Below are 24,325 nucleotides of genomic sequence, written 5' to 3' on the forward strand. Positions count from 1 at the left end.
TTACTACCCCAATGGTTATGGATTTCAAAACGGTTGGGATCTGGGGATGGTAAGCTGATCCTACAGAGATCTGTGACTAAGGGCTTTTTTTTTTCACTGTACGTATAGTTGGTCAATTCAACACACTGTAGTGTCATTACAACCACGCTGAATAAAACAGCACGAAGTCCATTTTTTGTCATATTTCACACATTGTTATACAGCATGGGTGAACTGGAAATGTTTTTTTTTTTGCATATCCCAACTCCCCCCTGAGACACCCTTGGAGACTAAGGTCACGGCAAGCCATTAACAACAGCGATCCTGGAGCAATTAGGGTTAAGTGCCTTGTTCAAGGGGACATTGGCAGAGCATCCTTTCAGTTACTGGCCCAATGCTCTTTCCGCTAGGCTACCTACGCCACACAACACAACACACTACGTTTGCTAGGGCAAGGCTATCCTAGCTGTGCATTAAGTAGCACTGTAAAGTATATCTGTCCAAAACAAGTTCGCTGCTCAAAGCGATTTTTGCTATTTTAGCATATTTACAACATATAGTTCTGTTAATTGTGAACTGATAGAAATGCTATGAACATGAAATAGATATCCCCACAAAAGCACAATTATCTCTAATTATGACATTGACCCACCTTTCCCTCCTTGCAGTAAGCCAGCACCTTGTCCTCCTCCTTGGGGTGGAAGAGGAGGGTCTCCGCGGTGAAGGACAGGGGCTGTCGCTGGAACGAGGAGCCCTCGTCTGTACTAATGAACAGCATCTGGTCACGCTCGTTAATGGACGAGCTCACTAGGATCACCTGACAGAGAGAGGTCAGAGGTCAGAGGTTAGAAGGGAGATAAGGATAAAGTCCGTACTGTATAGGGTAATGTTAATGTGGTAATGTTTGATTTGGGTTTCTGGGGTTGAAATGTGGTACGTGTGGTAGGGGTGGAGAGAAGCATGCACCCACGCAACGCCATATTTCCAACCAGGGCCACACTCAAGGCTTACTCCGTGGTGACACCATATTGATGATCTAATATTCCCTTTCATAGCTCATAACAGGGACACGTTAAACGGGGGAACTCCGAGCTTACCATCTCACCAATCATCATTAAGTGTTGGACACACAGAGGTAAACCACCTAAAGGGCTGAGCAACACAAAACGTATTATCCAATCAGATCGCTCAATATTCTGTCATCTGCAATAATCAGACATAAGGGAACAGTCGGAGCAAGATGGGGAAAAATGTTCATCTACATTTTGCATACACACTGAATTTGGGCCAATTAATTGCACAAGCTAGCCTACTTCCTCTCTCTTCCTCTCACTATTGCTAGGCCCCTCCATGCCTGCAATTAAGCATTACTTAGTGCCTCCCGAGTGGTGCAGCAGTCTAAGGCTTGAGGCATCACTACAGACCCGGGTTTGATCCCAGGCTGTGTCACAATTGACCCAGCGTCGCCCGGGTTAGGGGAAGGTTTGGCCGGGTGGGCTTTACTTGGCTCATCGCACTCCTGTGGTGGGCCGGGCGCCTGTAGGCTGACTTCGGTTGTCGGTTGAGCTGTGTTTCCTCCAACACATTGGTGCAGCTGGCTTCTGGGTTAAGCGGGCAGGTGTTAAGAAGCACGGTTTGGCGGCTCATGTTTCGGGTGAAGCACGACTCAACTTTCTCCTTTCCTGAGCCCGTTGGGGAGTTGCAGCGAGGAGACAAGATTGCTATTGGATATCATCAAAGTTCGTGAGAAAAAGGGGGTAAAATAACCCCCAAAATTATGATGACATTCCTTAGGGCGCTCCGCTCTGCATCGCACTGGCTCCCCAACCTGGGCTGTGTGTTTGTATGCTGTGTGTGGGTGCGCATGCACGCGTGTAAGGTTTGAGCGAGCCGGGTCTAAACAGCCTTCTATGGATCGCCACGGTCAATTAACAACTCCTAGCCTGGCTGTTTGTTCTGCCTGCAGACAGCTGCCACACTGCCCCCGGAGAGAAGGGACACTTCTCTTTCGTTCACAGAGATGGAAGGAACTGAGGAAGGACGGAGAGATGGAGGGATAGACAGCAGAAAAATGGAGTGGAGGAGAAGCCGCTGGGAATCTCAAAGGCCAAGAGACATACTTTGTTGTGTGTGTTCCCAAATTGTCCTGCATTCCCTGGGGGACGCATCCATCAAAATGTCCGCCTATTCCAATACCTCTTGTTCAAACAGAACTCACCCAGCTTGACCTGATGACTACTATGAGAGGACCGTTCTGACGTCACACACCTTAACCAAAGCCGGGTTCTGACCCTCTCTGACCTCCCCTTTATAACAACAGCTGACGGATTTGACTTTTTTTTACATTTTTTTTTTTTTACATTTGAGATAAGCAACAAAGCTTCATAAAAGTAGCAAAAAGTAGTAAACTGAACAACAACAACATCCGCAGTTTGGATCAGATAAACAACCTTGTGACCGAATAACCTTACAGGCTGCCTGAAATAGTTTCGACCCAAGCTACTATTATTGGATTAGGAAGCGGCATCAAGGAACAGTATAGGCTACCCCTGGCTGCCTTCTATCCCATCCGTAACCTTCTGGTGTTGCAGTAACGCTGACACACTATGAATGGTGCTGTTGTCAAGCCGACAGGACACCCCGACCTCTTGAAAAACAACCAAACAAGGCAAAGCAAAGTCAAACCTCAAACTTGGTCCTTCTCCCTGACTTCCCTCACGACGACGACAACAACGAAGCCATGAACTTTGAGAAGTCCGCACCAGGACAGAGAAACTACAATAGTGCTCCTGTAACGGAGAGTCCAGACTCTCAGAATAAGAAGCTTTTCACCACAGCCGTTGCTCAAAGCGGTTTCTTCCAATTCATAACTCAATGCTCACTCAGTACAGAGCTCCCATTGTGCGCTACAGATAAAAGCGCTCCCAAAACTTCCTGTGTCTACACTTGAGACGGTATGACACATTGGCGGAGTTATGGTAATAGGAATATCATAGAAATGGCAGTACTGTTGGCACTCCGTGTCCATAGGCCTCAAACAATAGTCATTCTCTTGTGGGTAAGGAAAAGAGACATCGCAATCCTCACTATGTTCACTATTACCAGCTTCTGATCGTCTTTGAGTTGCCATCAGTGATCATGCTTAATCTGCCCTGTGGACTTAAAGAAGTAAACAATAACATTGAAAGTCACTTCCTCCCGGATCAATGTGTATTAGGTCATAAAATAACTTGTAAAAACGCATCTGCTCAGGTATATATGAGTACGGCACATGTTATCTATCTATAAAGATTTATGTTGTGTGTAAGGGGATGGGAAATGGTTTGATAGACGGTTGTGGGACAGATCTCAGTGGCTTGAGGACATACCACTGCCATTTGGAGGGATTAAGATATGCTAATGCATTGGGTATACTTTACTGGGTAAACAAAAGTCCCCCACACAGTGGCACCATGGTAAGGGACCATCGTGCTCACACACACACACCTGTATCACAGATGTAATTCATCACACAAGAACAGTCTGACTCTTTGTCTGTCTCCTAGAACCCAGTAACGAAATTAAGACTCGTCATAGGAACCACTTACTGTCCCTGCTCGACCAACTGCACAGTAACACACACACACACACACACACACACACACACACACACACACACACACACACACACACACACACACACACACACACACACACACACACACACACACACACACATATCTATCAGGCTGCAGACTGATGAACCACAATAACATTCATCCCTTTGGAGTCACGTGAGTGCAGTTGTTTAGTTGAATCTGTAAACGTCCCCCATCCGCCTGAGCCAAGGAAAAACACAGAATCCTTCGGTTAGTGATTCTCTGTTGCCATTCTATAAACGTAGCTCCAGCCCAATCGCTTTCCACCCAATTACATATGCAAATTGGCAATGTTGATTTTCAGTGAGAGCAGGGCCTGTGCAATAGGTGAGTGGTGAGCCGTGTTATGCTGTGAATAAACTAGAGAATAGTTGCTGTTGTAAGGATCGCCTGGGCGAACAGGAGTATATTGACATGACATTATTAATATCTCCCCAGGACTAGCTATGAGAAAGTACACGGCGCTATGAGAAAGTACACGACACCACGAGAAAGTATACGATGCTATGAGAAAGTACACCACACTATGAGAAAGTACACGGCACCATGAGAAAGCACACGGCACTATGAGAAAGCACACGGCACTACGAGAAAGTACACAGCACTATGAGAAAGTTCACGGCACTATGAGAAAGTACACGGCACTATGAGAAAGTACACGGCACTATGCGAAAGTACACGGCACTATGAGAAAGTACACGGCACCATGAGAAAGTACACGACGCCATGAGAAAGTACACGGCACTATGAGGAAGTACACGGCATTATGCGAGAGTACGCAACCTTGTGAGAAAGTACACGACATTCTGCGAAAGTACACAAAACAAATAAAAACAGTTGAGACCCACTTTCTGCCCCCCAACACACAGAAAAAGGAAAGTCTCCAGGAGGCACTCTGTATATCGAGACCCATAAACACTCAAATCATGTCGTGCACACACACGCAGCTATGTCCGCGCGTCACACACACGTCAGACCCCGCCCAAGCGCACACACCGCACACCACTCAAAAGTGTGTTAGCTGTCCAGGGAGCAGGCTAGGTGATAAACGATACACAAGGTAAAGGTGTGAGAGCCCCAATACAGAGTAGTACTAGAGGTGTTAGAGGTGTCAGGAAGCGAGAGAGAAAAGGGTCCTGAGAGCATCTACTACCCACAGCTACATTCCTAATGCATTAACCATGGCTCCGTACATTATGGATATTAGTTTCTAAAGAGGCAGGTGCATTTGTACTACACCGGTGGCGACTGGCAGGACACGGCTCGGGCGGCTCTGGGGCTCCATCTTGGCTCTGCTCCATGGCTACTGAAGAACTAATCTTTACCATTGTCATTACAAGAAAGAGAGAGAGAGAGAGAGAGTGTTTCCGGATGGGACTCTGTCTTGCCAAGTAGAGGGAGGAGGAGGAGTGGTGAGTGGGGCCCACTCTATGGTAACGGCTTGTGCCCTAGATTCCGCCTCAATGCCTGCTGGTGCCAAGAACAGTGCTTATCGTGCCCAACATCAGATTGACAACGATGTGCACTTTAACTCCCACTCTCTCATATGTCTCCTCAAACTCCCTACCATTCTGTCTGTTACTGTCTCCTCCTCCAACTCCCTCTTTCCATTTCTGTCTGACTTCCTCTCTCACTCTCCTCTAACTCTCTCTCTCTCTTATGCTCAGCCTCTCCCTCTCTCTTTGAGATATCTCTCTAACTATCCTGTGGCTATTTGAGGTTCTGTCAGTCTCAGATTTTCTCTCTGTCCTTCTGATCCTATCTCCATACCCAGCGCTATCTGTCTCTGAAATTCCTCGCTTTGCCTCTCTCTCATTCCACAACCCATCCCTCCTTTCTCTCTCTCTTCCCCCTCTCCCATTAGTAGATGAAGGAGTTGTTCAAACATGCTCTGGCACGTCCCTCTCCTTTTTCTGTTGCCTTCACGTTGTGCATGATGCAGAGAGAGAGAGACAGACAGAGAGAAAGGGAGAGGTGGATAGATAGAGAAAAAGAGAGAGAGAGAGAGAGGGAGGGAGAGAGAGAGAGACATGGAGTGAGGGAGAGAAAAGAGAAAGAGAGAGGAGAGAGAGAGCGAGAGGGGGAGCGGGAGAGAGAGCAGGACCCCTGAGGAATTATTTCAGATGTAATCGCAGTGAGTTAAGAGTGTGTTCATCGGTGCGGATCCCTCGCTGCAGAGCTAGTGCATGCGGGAGTTTGTGTGTGTTTGCGTGTGCATGTGTCTCTGTGTGTTTACGTGTGTGTGTGTCCATACTGTATGCATAGATCCACCTGACTAATGTCCTCATAAACCCCTAAATGATGGCTCTTTAGCAGGTTATCTCAACCATAACACACTTAAAACACAGACAGAGAGGATAAACTGACTTAGAATAGGCATTGCTGCAATAAGAATGCCAAATGGATTTAAGTTATCGATGACTGCCGAATGGCGATTAGTTACCATCTCTACGACAGAGAACAAGAGTGCACTGGATCACCCACACAGTGTGAAGGAGAGGATAGAAACAGGAGAAGCAAGTGAGGAGGTTGGGGTTGAGAGAGCAGAGCAGGACTTGGTCCGCTCTCCTGCCCTCCAGCCACAGAACCTGACACTTACACAGGCAATTTGTCCGGGTCAAGCCAAAGAGCGCAATCAGCGCCATCATAACCTACCCCTGTCACAAGCACTTACACTGAAGTCAGCTAGCAGGACAGGGGTGGAGGAACTACTGAGAGAGAAAGAGAGAGAGGAGGGAGGGATAGAGAGAAAGAGAGTGAAAGAGAGCGAGAGAAAGAGAGAGAGAGAGAGAGAGAGAGAGAGAGAGAGAGAGAGGGATAACCCACATTCTGACCTTGCAGGAGGATAAATCAAATGCCTTCCTGGCCCAAAAAGAGAGAGGGAGAGAGATGAGAAGGGGTGGGGAGATGAACAGGAACAGAGGTAAGCCCAGCCGGTGACCTTGCAAAAAGGGAAACAGAATACCTGCATAGCTAAACAGGGAAGGAGAGATATAGATGAGAGAGAGGGAGGGAAACAGACATATTTTACACCGCCTATAGAAGGTCTACACTTCTCTTGGATTTCTTCACATTTTATAGTGTTACAAAGTGGGATTGATCTACACAAAATACTACTATCATGTCAAAGTGGAAGATCATTTTGGGGGGGATTAATGAATAAGAAAACACTAATATAGCTTGATTGTATAAGTATTCACCCTCCCTCAATACATGTTATAAACACCTGAGCAGCGATTACAGATGTGAGTCTTCTTGGGTCTCAAATGAGCTTTGCACACCTGTATTGTCCAATATTTGCCCATTATTCCTTTCAAAACAATTCTTCAAGCTCTGTCAAATTGTTGGGTATCATGGCTAGACAGCCATGTTTAAGCAGATTTTAAGTCGAAACGTTAACTTTGCCACTCAGGAACATTCACTGTCTTCTTGGTAAGCAGCTCCAGTGTAGATTTGGCTTTGCGCTCTAGGTTATTGTCCTGCTGAAAGGTGAACTCCTCTCCCAGTGTCTGGTGTAAAGCAGAATGAAGCAGATTTTCCTCTAGGGTTTTGCCTGTGCTTAGCTCCATCTCGTTTCTTTTAATCCTGAAAAAAATGGTCGATGTCACAGTGATGGATGCATACCGTGATGCAGACACCACCATGCTTGAAAACAAGGAGGCAGTTACTCAGGGATGTGTTGGATTTGCCCCAAACATAAGGCTTTGTATTTCGCCCAAAAAGTGTATTGCTTTGCCGTATTTTTTTTAATGCTGATTTATTTTAGTGCCTTGTTGCGTACATATGCACTTTTTTTATTTTTATATTTGTATTCTGCATTTGTGTATTCGTCTTTCCACTCTGTCATTTAGGTCATTCTTATGGAGTCACTACAATGTCGTTGATCCCATCCTCAGTTTTCTCCCATCACAGCCATTGAACTCCGTAGCTGTTCTAAAATCACCAATGGCCTCATGGTGACATCTCTGAGCAGTTTCCTTCCTGTCCTGCAGCTCCTTCAGATGGACGACTGTATCTCTGATGTGTCTGGGTGATTGAATACATCATCCACAGCATCATTATTCACTTGATCATGCTTAAAGATGTATTCAATGTCTGATGTGTTATTGTTACCCATCTACCAATCACTGCTTTTCTTTACGAGGCTCCCTGGTCTTTGTAGTTGAATTTGTGCTTGAAATTCAGTATTGACTGAGTGACCTGAGTGGCCTAAACAAAGTTGGTGAACACTTACGCAATGACTTTATTTTAGTTTTGTTTATACATTTTTATTAATAATAATAAATAAATAAAACTTCAATTCACTTTGACATTATGGAGTATTTTGTGTAGATCAATGAAGAATAAAGAACATGATTAAATCTATTTCAATCCCACTTTGTAACGCTACGAAATGTGAAATAAGTTCAATGGGTGTAGACTTTCTATAGAGAGAAATAGCAGCATGAGGGAGACAGACAGATATAGATAGTTAGAGAGAGAGAGAGAGTGGGGGAGATACAGAGAGAGAGTTGCTTTAGTGTGTGTGCCTCTGTACGTGTGTCCATATTTTAGTGTGTGTGTGTGTGTGTGTGTGTGTGTGTGTGTGTGTGTGTGTGTGTGTGTGTGTGTGTGTGTGTGTGTGTGTGCGCGCGCGCGCAGCTAAAGTTCCAGACGGCTCCATGAACACAGGGGTCAGTCAGTAAGTGCCAGGTGGGTCGTTGGCAGCATTTATGACATGGGTCACCCTGTGTGTCCCCCCCCCCGCCTTCCCCCAGACTCGATAAAACCAGACTTTTTCCAGGCAATTTGTATCCGGGTTGCCAATGAACGCTTAGACAAAGCGGGAGGTCTGGTAAACTTGACCATCTATTTTACTGCCTGCCTTTACGAATACATATTTATTTGCAGGAAGGGCATCTATAAGTACCTAGGTGTCTGGCTAGACTGTAAACTCTCCTTCCAGACTCATATCAAACATCTCCAATCGAAAATCAAATCAAGAGTCGGCTTTCTATTCCGCAACGAAGCCTCCTTCACTCACGCCGCCAAACTTTCCCTAGTAAAACTGACTATCCTACCGATCCTCGACTTTGGCGATATCATCTACAAAATTGCTTCCAACACTCTACTCAGCAAACTGGATACAGTTTATCACAGTGCCATCCGTTTTGTCACTAAAGCACCTTATACCACCCACCACTGCGACTTGTATGCTCTAGTCGGCTGGCCCTCGCTACATATTCGTCGCCAGACCCACTGGCTCCAGGTCATCTACAAGTCCATGCTAGGTAAAGCTCCGCCTTATCTCAGTTCACTGGTCACGATGGCAACACCCATTCGTTGCACGCGCTCCAGCAGGTGTATCTCACTGATCATCCCTAAAGCCAACACCTCATTTGGCCGCCTTTCGTTCCAGTACTCTGCTGCCTGTGACTGGAACGAATTGCAAAAATCGCTGAAGTTGGAGACTTTTATCTCCCTCACCAACTTCAAACATCTGCTATCTGAGCAGCAACATCTGAGCAGCTAACCGATCGCTGCAGCTGTACATAGTCTATTGGTAAATAGCCCACCCATTTTCACCTACCTCATCCCCATAGTGTTTTTATTTATTTACTTTTCTGCTCTTTTGCACACCAATATCTCTACCTGTACATGACCATCTGATCATTTATCACTCCAGTGTTAATCTGCAAAATTGTAATTATTCGCCTACCTCCTCATGCCTTTTGCACACATTGTATATAGACTCCCCTTTTTTTTTCTACTGTCTTATTGACTTGTTAATTGTTTACTCCATGTGTAACCCTGTGTTGTCTGTTCACACTGCTATGCTTTATCTTGGCCAGGTCGCAGTTGCAAATGAGAACTTGTTCTCAACTAGCCTACCTGGTTAAATAAAGGTGTTCTCAACTAGCCTACCTGGTTAAATAAAGGTGTTCTCAACTAGCCTACCTGGTTAAATAAAGGTGTTCTCAACTAGCCTACCTGGTTAAATAAAGGTGTTCTCAACTAGCCTACCTGGTTAAATAAAGGTGTTCTCAACTAGCCTACCTGGTTAAATAAAGGTGTTCTCAACTAGCCTACCTGGTTAAATAAAGGTGTTCTCAACTAGCCTACCTGGTTAAATAAAGGTGTTCTCAACTAGCCTACCTGGTTAAATAAAGGTGTTCTCAACTAGCCTACCTGGTTAAATAAAGGTGTTCTCAACTAGCCTACCTGGTTAAATAAAGGTGTTCTCAACTAGCCTACCTGGTTAAATAAAGGTGTTCTCAACTAGCCTACCTGGTTAAATAAAGGTGTTCTCAACTAGCCTACCTGGTTAAATAAAGGTGTTCTCAACTAGCCTACCTGGTTAAATAAAGGTGTTCTCAACTAGCCTACCTGGTTAAATAAAGGTGTTCTCAACTAGCCTACCTGGTTAAATAAAAGTGTTCTCAACTAGCCTACCTGGTTAAATAAAGGTGTTCTCAACTAGCCTACCTGGTTAAATAAAGGTGTTCTCAACTAGCCTACCTGGTTAAATAAAGGTGTTCTCAACTAGCCTACCTGGTTAAATAAAGGTGTTCTCAACTAGCCTACCTGGTTAAATAAAGGTGTTCTCAACTAGCCTACCTGGTTAAATAAAGGTGTTCTCAACTAGCCTACCTGGTTAAATAAAGGTGTTCTCAACTAGCCTACCTGGTTAAATAAAGGTGTTCTCAACTAGCCTACCTGGTTAAATAAAGGTGTTCTCAACTAGCCTACCTGGTTAAATAAAGGTGTTCTCAACTAGCCTACCTGGTTAAATAAAGGTGTTCTCAACTAGCCTACCTGGTTAAATAAAGGTGTTCTCAACTAGCCTACCTGGTTAAATAAAGGTGTTCTCAACTAGCCTACCTGGTTAAATAAAGGTGTTCTCAACTAGCCTACCTGGTTAAATAAAGGTGTTCTCAACTAGCCTACCTGGTTAAATAAAGGTGAAAAAAAAAATGAAAAAAAAAAATACTAAGGCGCACACACAAAAGCAAATATTCCCCGCTGAGACCAAATTAGTGTGTGTGAGAACGCAGCAGAGAGGCAGCAAAATGATGAATCCATATTTACATTGTATTTTCATTCTCCTTAATCCTAAATAGGCTAAATCAAGGAGGGAGATTGTGAATTCCTCTCACACACGAGGCTACGGCTTGTAAACCGCAATTGATGTCGCAGGGGCCATGTTTTATGGGTAAAACAATCGTTCCCTCACAGAGCGCAGTAAAACAAACCAGAAACAGGTGTATAAGTGTTTTTATTGGCATATAATATTACCTTGAACAGTCTTGATTGTTTATATACACATTCCTGTGTGTTTTTGGGGCATTTTCAAACGTGGGTCTAATTTTATTATGATGAATGACTACAAGACTACAAGTTGTTCAGAACAACCATTTATAAACCGTCATAGCCATTCATTAACAAATATATGGTAAGTGTCACTAATAGCATTCAATCAAAGCACGTTGCAAAAACAAAACATTTGTTTCCTTGTCTATTTCCTGTAATTGTATAATCTATTCATGATTGTGACATCATCTTTTTTTGGGGTCAAACGTATTTCAATTGCATTGCTGTATCGCGAAAGTAAACAATATAAACTACGACTGCAAAACAAAAACCAAAGCATGTTGTCTGGTCCAATTCTCTATTGTCGTGAGCCTGTGGAATAGCTGGTACAAAATGAAGGGCTAATTGTTCTCAACTATCCCAGTTAGAAAAGTTGAAAGTACACATTGCATTTGCCAGCCATAACATGTACAAAAAGGTTCAAATGGCCTAATCACCTGAAGGTTAGCGAACGGACCTGAAATGTGGCTTTACGAATGAGCAGATATCTCATACGAGTACTTGGGAGATTGGCAAGACGGTACACTGTGCTTCTCTCAGCACATGTCAAAGCTGCAGGCTAAGGTTAAATCTAGACTTGGTCTCTTCTATCGTAATCACTCCTCTTTCAGCTCAGCTGCCAAACTGACCTTCCTATCCATGCTAGATTAAGGAGCTATAATTTATAGATCGGCAGGTACGGGTGCTCTCGAGCGGCTAGAGGTTTTTAACCATTCGGCCATCAGATTTGCCACTAGTGCTCCTTATAGGACACATCACTGCACTCTATACTACTCTGTAAACTGGTCATCTCTGTATACCTGTCGCAAGACCCACTGGTTGATGCTCATTTATAAAACCCTCTAAGGACTCACTTCCCCTATGAGATACCTACTGCAGCCGTCATCCTCCACATACAACACCTGTTCTGTCAGTCACATGCTGTTGTCATGTGGTGTTGCTACCATGCTGTGTTGTCATGTGTTGCTGCCATGCTATTGTGTTGGCTTCATGTAGTGTTGTGCTGTCTATCTTGTCGTGATGTGCGTTTTGTCCTATATATATATATTTCTATTTTTAAATCCCAGGCCCGTCCCCGCAGGAGGCCTTTTGCCTTTTGGTAGGCGGTTATTGAAAATAAGAATTTGTTCTTAACCGACCTGCCTAGTTTAAATAAAGGTTAAATAACAATGAAAAAACAATCAGTAATTGCAGATTAGAGATGTAACACTCTGTCAGGCTGGGAACAAAACACATTAGCTCAATCATTTCACAGCCGTGTTTTTAGGCGTTCAGTTCAAGATAATTGCTATTAAGCGGAAAAAGTGCCAGATACAAATATTAAGTTGACGAGCTAATTCTCAGAATACAGGGGAAAATACTGTCCAAAAACCCCCAGATAAAATCAACTGTTTCTCTGCCTCTGAACATACCGAGCTGTTAGTCACTCAAGCAGTGTTTTGATATGCCTCTCTGCTTCTGGGCGGTAGCCTAGCTAGCCCATGTGACGTGTGTCTCCTTCCTAGTGCCCAAGGGTACAGGAGACAGTGGAGAAAGTGGAGCAAACACACTCCGGTGCTTTGATTGATCTAGTTGTGGGCGAAATGATTATATGATTGTCCTCTCTTCTCTGATCTTCACATCAAATCAAAGTTTATCTTGTCACGTGCACCGAATACCACAGGTGTAGATCTTACAGTGAAATGCTAACTTACAAGTCCTAACCAACAGTGCAATGTTTAAGTAAAAAAAAGAAAGGTATTAGATAAGTAAAAAAAAAAAGAAAAAGTAGCAAAATAAATAAAACAGTAAAATGACAGTGAAAATAACAGTAGTGAGGCTTTATACAGGTGATACCGGTACAGAGTCAATGTGCGGTTAGTCGGGCTAGTTGAGGTAATATGTACGTGATATGTACGTGAACGTGTAGTTAACCTCTTGAACCTCTGGGGGCAGTATTTCATTTTTTGGATGAAAAACATTCCCGTTTTAAACAAGATATTTTGTCACGAAAAGATCCTCGACTATGCATATAATTGACAGCTTTGGAAAGAAAACACTCTGACGTTTCCAAAGATATTGTCTGTGAGTGCCACAGAACTAATGCTACAGGCGAAACCAAGATGAAATTTCATACAGGAAGTGAGCCAGATTTTGGAGGCGCTGTGTTCCAATGTCTCCTTATATGGCTGTGAATGCGCAAGGAATGAGCCTACACTTTCTGTCGTTTCCCCAAGGTGTTTGCAGCATTGTGACGTATTTGTAGGCATATCATTGGAAAATTGACCATAAGAGACTACATTTACCAGGTGTCCGCTCGGTGTCCTCCGTCGAAACTATTGCGTAATCTCCAGGTGCGTGCATTTTTCCATTTTGAACAGAGGAGAAACCAAACTACCACGAGTGATTTATCATTGAATAGATATGTGAAAACACCTTGAGGATTGATTCTAAACAACGTTTGCCATGTTTCTGTCGATATTATGGAGTTCATTTGGAAAAAAGTTTGCATTGTAATGACTGAATTTTCAGGTTTTTTTCTTAGCCAAACGTGATGAACAAAACGGAGCGATTTCTCCTACACAAATAATCTTTTTGGAAAAACTGAACATTTGCTATCTAACTGAGAGTCTCCTCATTGAAAACATCCGAAGTTCTTCAAAGGTAAATGATTTTATTTGAATGCTTTTCTTGTTTTTGTGAAAATGTTGCCTGCTGAATGCTAGGCTTAATGCTATGCTAGCTATCAATACTCTTACACAAATGCTTGTGTAGCTATGGTTGAAAAGCATTTTTTGAAAATCTGAGATGACAGTGTTGTTAACAAAAGGCTAAGCTTGTGAGCCAATATATTTATTTCATTTCATTTGCGATTTTCATGAATAGTTAACGTTGCGTTATGGTAATGAGCTTGAGGCTATAATTACGCTCCCAGATACGGGATTGCTCATCGCAACAGGTTAAAGTGACTATGCATAGATGATAAACAGAGAGGAGCAGCATCAGCGTAAAAGAGGGGTTGGCGGTGGCGGGGTGGCGGGACACAACGCAAATAGTCCGGGCAGCCATCTTGCTAACTCTAAAACTCATGATGACTCATCTCTCCTTCAGATAATGAGTGAAAGTGAAAAAGAAAAAGACAGACAGAGAGAGAGAGAGTAGAAAAAGGGGGGAAAAGTGAAACAGAGAAAGAGAGCAAGGGAAAAAAATTAAAAAACATTGAAATAGAGAAAGAAAGAGAGTGAAATAAAGAAAAAAACGTAGAAATAGAGAAAGTGGGTGGATGAAATAGCGATAAGTGTGAGAAACAGACAGAAAGAATGAGTGAAATAGATAAAGGGGGAGATCAAATGTATGAAATAGATTGACAGCATGGGAGAAAGAGTGAGAGTAATTAAGAGATAGTCAAATCGAGAGAAAGTGATTGTCATGCATGACAGGGGGAGTTAATCGATGGTGGGGGCAGACGGAGAGGAAATTAGTGTTTGGTGGGAGGAGATGCCGCTGAGGAGACAGTGATTGTTTCTAGCCCAGGCTCAAGGCCTAATAAATGAGAGATGAAAACTGTTGCTGGATCAATGAACCAGTGGCACACTGAGTTGCATAGTCAGACTGACAATTTACTGTGCTTTTCAACTTTAATGGAAAAAAATTCAATTAAGGAGACTTTCTTATTTTTTCTTCCACTAAGAGCATAGTGAAAGAGAGAGACGGAGTGTAACATTTTAAATGGCCTCAGTGGTTTGGTTTTCTGACTAGTAAAAAGCTCTGATGTATTTAAGAAAAAATCTCCCATTCATCCATCTCAAATATTCCACAGTAAGTTGAATCATTCCAATTCACCTCATACTCTGTGCCCTCTCAAAAGTCGGACTGTGAAAGTTTGGGATGGAATTTGAATGAGAGTGATTGAACGGCAAAAGTGAATATAACTGAAAATAGGACTGAAAAAGTGGAATAAAAAATATTTTATTGGGCGTGGACAAAAAAAAACAGGGATGAATGGTGTGCAGATTCTTGAGGAAGAAACTCTACCAAAGGACTCAACATGAAATCCAACGTATTTCATTCAGTGCAGTCCACAGAGGGTGGAGTCCAGGGAGCACTGCAAGCCCATGCATCCGAGCTCTACACGATAACCTTTTGAAATGGTCAAATGAGATGCTTTAATTGTGTTCATTCATCTGTATTAAACAGTTAGTTAACTGTTTAATTACTGTCACTGTTTGTTTTAAAGGACTATTGGAATACTGACCCTTAGCGGGCTACAATAGATCCTAATAAACAGTAAACTGGTTTGGTTAGCTGTGCATGCCCTGAAGTACACCAAAACAAGCTAGCGTGTCAACAAATCAAAGTAATCAATTACATCCCACATTCACTATCTAGTCACTATCTAGTCTGTCATGAACATTTTCTAGTCACTCTGATACCTCTAGTCTACATTAGCGCGAATTAAAGTCACGCTGCTCCTCTTTGCTCTCTCCTCGCCTGCCAATCAAACTGATAACTCGGGGACCCCCGGTGTAGATAATTACGGGGGGAACAGGAAGGATCTTAAAACCGAGAGATTATTTCCAGCCATATGGAGAGTTGCGACTTTATCTGCACCGGTGGAAAAATTAGTGGCACTTTAAAAACCACTGAATTATACAACTGGAATAATTAGGGGGATATCCGGGCGTTGGTGGAGAGAGAGGATATTTAATTTCCGCTGTGAGCAGTTAATTAACGGGGTAGGTCTTTTGTGTCGTGTGTGTGTGTGTTTGTGTGTGTGAGTGTGTGAGTGTGTGTGTGAGTGTGTGTGTGCGTGACGAGGGTTAGTGGAGGGGATAGAGAGAGGAGGTCCCCACGAATTGGACCATTGTGAGGAGAAGGGCGGAAAGTCCCTAGGGAAATGAGCTAAAACTGGCCAAGCATTTCTACCTGTGACTTTAATAATAGCATACTTTCACAGTACTGTACAACGTGAAAATCTCTGACTGGTGAGAATGTTCACGAGATATAGAGAGAGTGGCCTCCATGAGTTAAGCACCATAGTCAAACACATCATAGTCATCATAGTATTTTACGAAATCTCAACGTCTTAAATGATCAGAGATACAGTGGTCCGCATGGTCCTCTGCAGCTCAGTTGGTCAAAAAAAGAAGTTGTTTTAACCAGTTAAGAACAAATTCTTATTTACAATGACGGCCTACCCCGGCCAAACCCGGACGACGCTGGGCCAATTGTGCGCCGCCCTGTGGGACTCGCAAACATGTGATTCGGTCTGGATTCAAACCAGGGACTGTAGTGTCACCTCCTGCACTGGGATGCAATGCCTTTGGCCATTTTGAACCTAACTGTATATATTACCATAATAATCTCTGATGCCCAAGCATATCGGGCCCTGCTTTCACCGACCTAAGTGCTTAATGGACATGCAATCAAGGAATTATAGTAAAACTAAAAGACCTGGGTACATGCCAAGATAAAATAGTAGTGGATAACGGTCGGAATTCTATAATTTAGCGTGTGATGTAGCCGTGTGTGTGTACTGTGTGTGCTTGTTTGTTTGTGTACAGTATGGGTCTGATGAGAAAGTCAGTCTGAGAGCCTAATATGACTCCTCGTGTTCTCCCAGAAGGAGACTTAGCCCATCAGTGCAATGGGATCGGTGGAGGACACACAAACACACACACACGCACACACACAATAATAAGCATCTCCATTCTACAGCCGTAGTGTTCGACTAGGCCATTCTCTTACCCAACATGGGGTTTTCTAGTCTGTGGAATCAGACTGCAGACAAAAGATCTCCAACCAGCTAGTACACAGCTGCTGCTCCAACATGAGGACATGCACACAAAGAGAAGAAAGGGAATCAATGAAGTGGTATTGAGTGGTGAGTGTGTTTGCCTGTTTGCCTTGGATAGGCTTTGGCCAGACTGGGACATCCAGCAAGGAGAGGATATTAAAAAACACAGAGAGAGAGAGAGAGAGAGAGAGCGAGAGGTATTGAACTGTCCACGGTGCCTCCTTGACGACAACATTCTCGGACAGAGGTTCCACATTAAAAGAGGCCTTGTCCAATTTCGTCACTTCATCATGGTTGCAACTTGTATTTTCTCTCTTTTATTTTATGCCTTGGGACTTTGCCTCGTCACTTTATCCCTGCTTCACTTTGAAATTGAATCTCATCAAAGAAAATATAAACTTTTTAAAAGCTCTGATGAAGGCCAAAAGGCTGATGAACAGCCACATAGGCTTTAAAGAGCGACTGCCCATAAAAAAACAACTAATCCCATTGAAAACAGCCCATGTGGCTGTTTAAATAGGACCATTTTGGTCGTAAAGTTTGGAACCTCAGTGTGTCACAACAAGTAAATGAAGGTTGGGTTTGGATTACAATTATGTCAACAAGTCATACCCCCTTTTGCCAAGCTCCATGTGCAAATCGCCACTCCACCCACTTTGTTTCCCTCCATTGAGGGAGTTCTATTACACTGGCCCGGGTTGAACCAGGCAATGGCCATTCATGTCATCGAGGGGAAGCGGGGAGGGAGGAGCGCCCTTCTCAAATCAAACAGTAATCTGTGCCGCTCGGTTATGTTGTCAACAAGGCAGCTAGGTGCATCGTCCATAAAATACATATTTTAATTATCAAACTAGTTTTCATTGGGAAGGCAGATAACGTGTTTCTATCAAAAGCAATCCCTTTTGCATGTGAAAACACAGAGTCCTTCTCATTACTCCACGGGCTTGAATACGACACTTTTGTTTGAGCCGACTTCGCCATCGTCCAGAGCGTGGCACCTGGCTCACGCCCGGGAGGCGGGAGCCTGGTTCCAAAACGAATGCAATCACTTTTTACCCGGTCCAAAGTCCTCCCACCGGGGTAACCTGAGCCAGATAAACGAAAATCCTCAGGGACTCCATTGTTTCATCGCCGCAAACATGTTCAAAGGATCACAGCCGTTTGAGACTGAAAAGCCCTATATGGATCGACCAATTATGGTTTGCATGCCCTGCTGTCATAATGTCATGCGGAAATAGGTGGTCGGAGTTTGTTGGTCCCCAGTGGTGGTGGGGACCAATGTACTGAATATACAAGAAGCTAGACCTTAGACTGCTGGTTATGTATCTGGTTATGTATATTTTGATTATCAATGCTAGCTACCTCACTAGCTGCCTACCTCACTAGCTGGCTAACATTTGCCTACCTCAATACAACTGTGATTTGGCTTGGAAGCATGATTGACTTTGGATGCAACTCTGCTTATTTCTACAGATGGACTGTGACTGAGTGTGGGGAAAGAGCTGTTGGCAAGGTTCTGACAGATGGGTGTGTCTTGGTGGTGGCAAGGACACACCCACTCAAACCACACCCCCAATAAAAAAAAGTGATATGAGCAAGAGCAGTGTGCGGGTTTGTCTTCTCTTTGAAGTTAAAGCATTTTCCCAACGCACCCGCAACGAGATAACTTAGATTTGCGGGTGATTTCTTTTGTATTTGAAATGTAATCTCACTACAAAGCTGTTTTACAGCAGAGGTTTCACTTAGTAGTCAGACTACCGTCACTTATATTGATAATTAACAGAAGGGTCATGGGACAGGCAGGCCACCGGGGGAGCTGTAGAGGCAGGGTCAGAAAAAGAAAGCACTAACATCAATGGTAATGAAGGAGAGGACCCCCCCAAAAAATATGCTAATTAAACTCGGCTAAATGAATACAAATCTCCAGCCCCAGATCAAGCAATCATTCATCTCCAGTATGGTACTAGCCAATCCCTGGCCGACGACAGTAGCCAGTCGATGCTAACCAAATTGCTAATACCCACCCACTTGTCTAAGAAGCTATCCATCCATTACAGTTAAGTGCCACTCAGTTCAAATGATAACAACCACCCACTATAACAGTGGAATCTGATCTACCATAAACTGAATTCAGTAGAGGGCTAATTGGCACTCTGTTGTAACTGGCGACAAAGTGTGGTTGTTGGCAAGAAATCCAAGTTAATATTCATCCTTTGGAACACTTCGCAAGTTGTCTGACATTTTAGTATGCTGAATTGATTAACTTTGAAGTGTAGGCGAGGAGTAGACTTTGGGGATTTAGCTCAACTAAAAAACGAAATAGTACCCTAATCCTAATACATAGTCTCTGATGTTCCACCGATTTATTTGCAATGGACACACACGCACAAGCAAACACAAAGAGAGATGTCATGTGATGCGCACAAATGCATATGCACACACACGATGCATACGCACGATACACACACACACACACACACACACACACACACACACACACACACACACACACACACACACCCATCTACATTGACAGGAGCAGTGGAGAGGGTGGAAAGTTAAGTTCCTCGGCGTACACATCAACGACAAACTGAATTGGTCCACCCACACAGACAGTGTGGTGAAGAAGGCACAAAAGTGCCTCATCAACCTCAGGAGGCTGAAGAAATGTGGCTTGTCACCAAAAACGCTCACAAACTTTTACAGATGCACAATCGAGAGCATGCTGTCGGGCTGTATCACCGCCTGGTACAGCGAGGTCTGTACAGGTGCATCAAAGTGGGGACCGAGAGACTGAATAACAGCTTCTATCTCAAGGCCATCAGACTGTTAAACAGCCATCATTAACATAGAGTGGCTGCTACCACTATACAGACTCAAATCTCTGGCCACTTGAATACATTTAATAAAAGGATTAATAAAGGTATCTCTAGTCACTTTAAATAATGCCACTTTAATACTGTCTACATATCCTACATTACTCATCTCATATGTATGTATTGTATTCTATACCATCTACTGCATCTTGCCTATGCCGCACGGCCATCGCTCATCCATACATTTATATGTACATATTCTTATTCATCCCTTTAAATTTGTGTGTATAAGGTAGTTTTACTGCACTGTTGGAACTAGAAGCACAAGCATTTTGCTTGACTCACATTAACATCTGCTAACCATGTGTATGTGTCGAATAAAATGTGATTTGATTTGTTCCAATTCATCCCAAAGGTGTTCGGGGTTGAGTTAAGGGCTCTTCCACACTGATCTCGACAAACCATTTCTGTATGGACCTCGCTTCGTGCACGGGGACATTGTCATGCTGAACAGCAAAGGGCCTTCCTCAAACTGTTGCCACAAAGTTGGAAGCACAGAATCATATAGAATGTAATTATATGCTGTAGCTTTAAGATCTTCCTTCACTGGAACTAAGGGGCCAAGCCCAAACCATTATTCCTCCTCCACCAAACTTTACAGTTGGCACTATGCATTGGAGTGGGTAGTGTTCTCCTGGCATCCGCCAAACCCAGATTCATCCGTCGGACTGCCAGATGGTGAAGCGTGACTAATCACTCCAGAGAACGCATTTCCACTTCTCCAGAGTCCATGGCGGCGAGCTTTACACCACTCCAGCAGAGGCTTGGCATTACACATGGTGATCTTAGGCTTCTGTGCGGCTGCGGCGGCCATGGAAACACATTGCATGAAGCTCCCAGCGAACAGTTATTCTGCTGACGCTGCTTCCAAAGGCAGTGTAGCAACTGAGGACAGACGCTTCAGCACTCGGCGGTCCCGTTCTGTGAGCTTGTGTGGCATACCACTTCAAGGCTGAGCCGTTGTTGTTCCTAGACGTTTCCACTTCACAATAACAGCACTTACAGCTTAACGGTGCAGCTCTAGCAGGGCAGACTGATTTACAGACAAATAATGCTATCATTTGTGTAGTCACTTCAATTTGTCTTTTTGGGTCATGTTAAGCAGACTACGTTTCTCTGGTTATGGATGGAAACGGAGAAAGAGAGAGGGAGAATAATGGGGAGGGAGGGAACAAAAACCTATCTGACCCTTTTTTCTTCTTCTCTGAAATGGATTGTTTGCATGGCTTATCTGTGCTCCTGCAAAAATAAAAATGCTTTTCATTTTGTCTTGTTTATATTGACCCTTCATCTTAGAGCCTGGTAACACCAAAGATCTCTTCAACCAATTTCTCCCCCACAGAAAATAATAATGAGATATCTGGAACTGAAAGCATGTTGCGTCAACGGGCGGCATTACTGAGCACAGACCAGCCCATGCTGTGAGTAAAGGGTAATTCTCTGCGCAGGGCTAATTTTCTTCCGCAGAAGTTTATTTCTAAGAGAGGGGAGGGGGGGTCCATCCGTTTCGCTGCACAAGTTGCATGTTAACTCTTCTGACAGTAATTTGTTGCCGTTTCATTACCTGCAGAAAGAAAACATGAAACCAGAAGCATCGCTAATGACTAACCCAGGGACATTCAGCACACTAACTGTCTCGGTTCTGTCCTGGTTGAATTACAGTACAGAGACAGAGGCCATGTTTTAGATCAACTAACCCAAACTGCACTGTACTGCTCTGTACTGCTCTGTACTGCACTGTACTGTATTGACCAATACAAATCCTCTTATTTCCAGGAAAATCTTCACTAGAGCTTACTTTGCTCTTTAGGAGGGGGGAAAAAAAATCCACATCCCAATCAGAAATGATGTAATCACTTGTGTTTTAAGTGTACTGAACAGAAATATAAACGCAACATGTAAAGTGTTGGTCCTATGTTCATGAAATAAAATATCCCAGAAATGTTCCATACGCTCAAAAAGATTATTTCTCTCAAATTCTGTGCACACATTTGTTTACATCCCCGTTAGTGAACATGTCTCCTTTGTCAAGATAGTCCATCCACAGCATGATAATTACACAGGTGCACCTTGTGCGGGGGAAAACAAAAGGCCACTCTTAAATGTACATTTTTATCACACAACACAATGCCACAGATGTCTCACGTTTTGAGGGAGCGTGAAATTGGCATACTGACTGCAGGAATGTCCACCAGAACTGTTGCCATAGAATTTCATGTTCATTTCTCTACCATAAGCCGCCTCCTACTATTTTTAGAGAATTTGGCCAACCGGCTTCACAATACTTCCAACCGGTCTCACAACCGCAGACTACATGTAACCACGCCAGCCCACGACCTCCACATCTGGCTTCTTCACCTGCGGTATCGTCTGAGCCCTGCCACCCAGACAGCTGAAGAAACTGAGTATTTCTGTCTGTAATAAAGCCCTTTTGTGGGGAAAAATTCCTTCTGATTGGCTGGGCCAGCTCTTGCCAAGTCATGTGAAATCCATAGATTAGGGCCTAATTTCAGTTGACTGATTTCCTTATATGAACTGTAACTCAGTAAAATCATTTAAATTTTTGCAAGTTGCGTTTATATTTCCAGTATAGTTTTTAAACTTTATTTGTTTGTACATGGTTTTTTTTGTATGTCGCTCAGTTGAACGCAGATGCTCTTCCTAACAGTAGGGCTCAAGGGTAGGGAGAGGGAGACTGGACTCTTCTAACTCTCGGATGTAGATCCTACGTAGATCTTACGGATGTTTTTGCTTTCCGTCAGTCTCCCGTGGTCTGACTGGAAGTCAGGGATAACAAAACCAATGCCAGGGCCGGATACTACCGCCCCTCGATCCTCCCGTTCCTCCCCAACCTCATCCTGGAACACGAGACTATTACTTCCACTCTCAACCCCTCACCCTGAACTAACCCAACCCAGATCCACTTACATTCTAGTCCACCACAGCCAACCCAACTCAAACCCCAAGCCAGTACATTCTAAACTCCCTCCCTCCCTCCCTCCCTCCCTGCAACCCTGTTTCCCCTTTCCACTCACCCATAGCAGCATCCTTTACCTCTACAGCCCCCAGGCTAAACTGTCCCACCACAACCCGGTGATCAGAAGGCAAAGGGTCAATGTTCTTATTTTTCTGTTGTCACTGTCCACTTAGGGTAACAATTGAAGTGTATATAGTTACAATACAACATCTTACTTGTACACAGTAAGATCCCCCACCAATGCAAAAAAACTAATAAGACATCATAATGTTAGAAGGATGGGATGGAAGTTGGAAGAGAACAAGGGCTGGCCACTGTACCCCAGGATGAGAGCGCAGGCCTGGGCTAAGAACTGGTTCAAACAGCCCATGGAGGAAGGAAAACCAATGTGTATATCTCATTGACTTTTCCACAGGGGGATCAAGTTGCATGTTGTTAATGTTCCTAGTCATTACATAAGACCTATTTCCCCACAGCTGTGGATGAAGAGAGGAAGCGGGAGGAGGGAATAGGGGGAGAAAGGAAGAGAGGGGCTGGACTCCAAACCTGGTTTCATCAGATACCTGATCCTAAAGTATGATCATGACTGAGTTACCATAGTGATGGCAAGGTTTCCTCAGGCGGTCCCCACCAACCGCGCTCACAGATAACGACACTATAGATTCATCTTGATCGGTTCAGATACTGTAACTAAATGAGAAAAAATACCGTTCTTTGAGAATCCAGAGAGGAGTGGGCAGCCAAGGCCACTGCTATAGTAAATAGTTGTTAGCAGGTCACTGTCAGTCAATGGGACTGATTGGACACAAAAACCCAGGTTCATACAGTATGTATCAGAGGGGAACTAGTAGCAGTTTTTATGAAAAGAAAAGCTCACATACAAGGTATGCATGTGGGCAAAAACACATCTGTGCGAACATACACAAGTGCGCGCACACGCACACCACGTACGCCACGCACTACGTGGCAGATACTGCGTAAACCATGCCTCATTATCTCTGACTTCTATTACGATCCACCAACACAATGGCTGTGAAAGTCTCTGCCCTCACTTACACACATTACCAACCAGATATTACCATTACCCAAGTCTACGTTGGGCCAGATCCTGATTTACAGCCTAACATCACGGGAGAGCAAGACTATGGCTAGTGCCAGCCCCAGCTCCATCTCCAGCCCCATAGATAGCCCTAGCCCCATAGATAGCCCCAGCCCATAGCCAGCCCCAGACCCATAGATATCCCTAGGCCAATAGCCAGCCCCAGCTCCATCTCCAGCCCCATAGATAACCCCAGCCCCATAGATAGCCCCAGCCCATAGCCAGCCCCAGCCCACCCCAAATCCAGCCCCATAGCCAGCCCCAGCCCACCCCAATCCAGCCCCATAGCCAGCCCCAAATCCAGCCCCAGCCCCATCCCATCCTGGTCCCTAGTAAGTCATGAAGTGTTTTTTTTCTCTGTTTTCGATATACCGAGTATCCCAATGGTCAATACTTTGTTCTGACTTCCCTTGTGTTAGGACTGTAAAGTGTGGTTAGCACACTATGTTAAGTGCAGGTTTGTGTCTCTTGCCAGGAGAGTGGGAGATGCTTTGAAACAGTCAAAGAGTGAGGGGAAACTATCTCAAGTCAATGTTTATTTATAGCATGTGCCTATAACTCCTTATTTTCTTCACTTTAAATCGCATTAAAAGTTAACTCCATGAGAGTGAGAGGGATTCAAACCTCCCG

General features: G+C 44.0%; 1 protein-coding gene across 5 annotated transcripts in view; it reads right to left on the minus strand.

Moving 5' to 3' along the window:
- The window catches only part of LOC115139084 (VPS10 domain-containing receptor SorCS2-like), a 347,718-nt gene that overhangs the window by 75,574 nt on the left and 247,819 nt on the right, over positions 1 to 24,325 (minus strand). For all 5 annotated transcript variants that reach the window (XM_065025557.1, XM_065025555.1, XM_065025556.1 and 2 more), the window contains exon 4: positions 632 to 796. In XM_065025557.1, the coding sequence (XP_064881629.1) occupies positions 632 to 796 (165 nt within the window). The remainder of the gene's footprint in view (positions 1 to 631; positions 797 to 24,325) is intronic.

This window comes from Oncorhynchus nerka, linkage group LG12 (assembly GCF_034236695.1).
Source record: "Oncorhynchus nerka isolate Pitt River linkage group LG12, Oner_Uvic_2.0, whole genome shotgun sequence".
NCBI classification, from domain to species: domain Eukaryota; kingdom Metazoa; phylum Chordata; class Actinopteri; order Salmoniformes; family Salmonidae; genus Oncorhynchus; species Oncorhynchus nerka.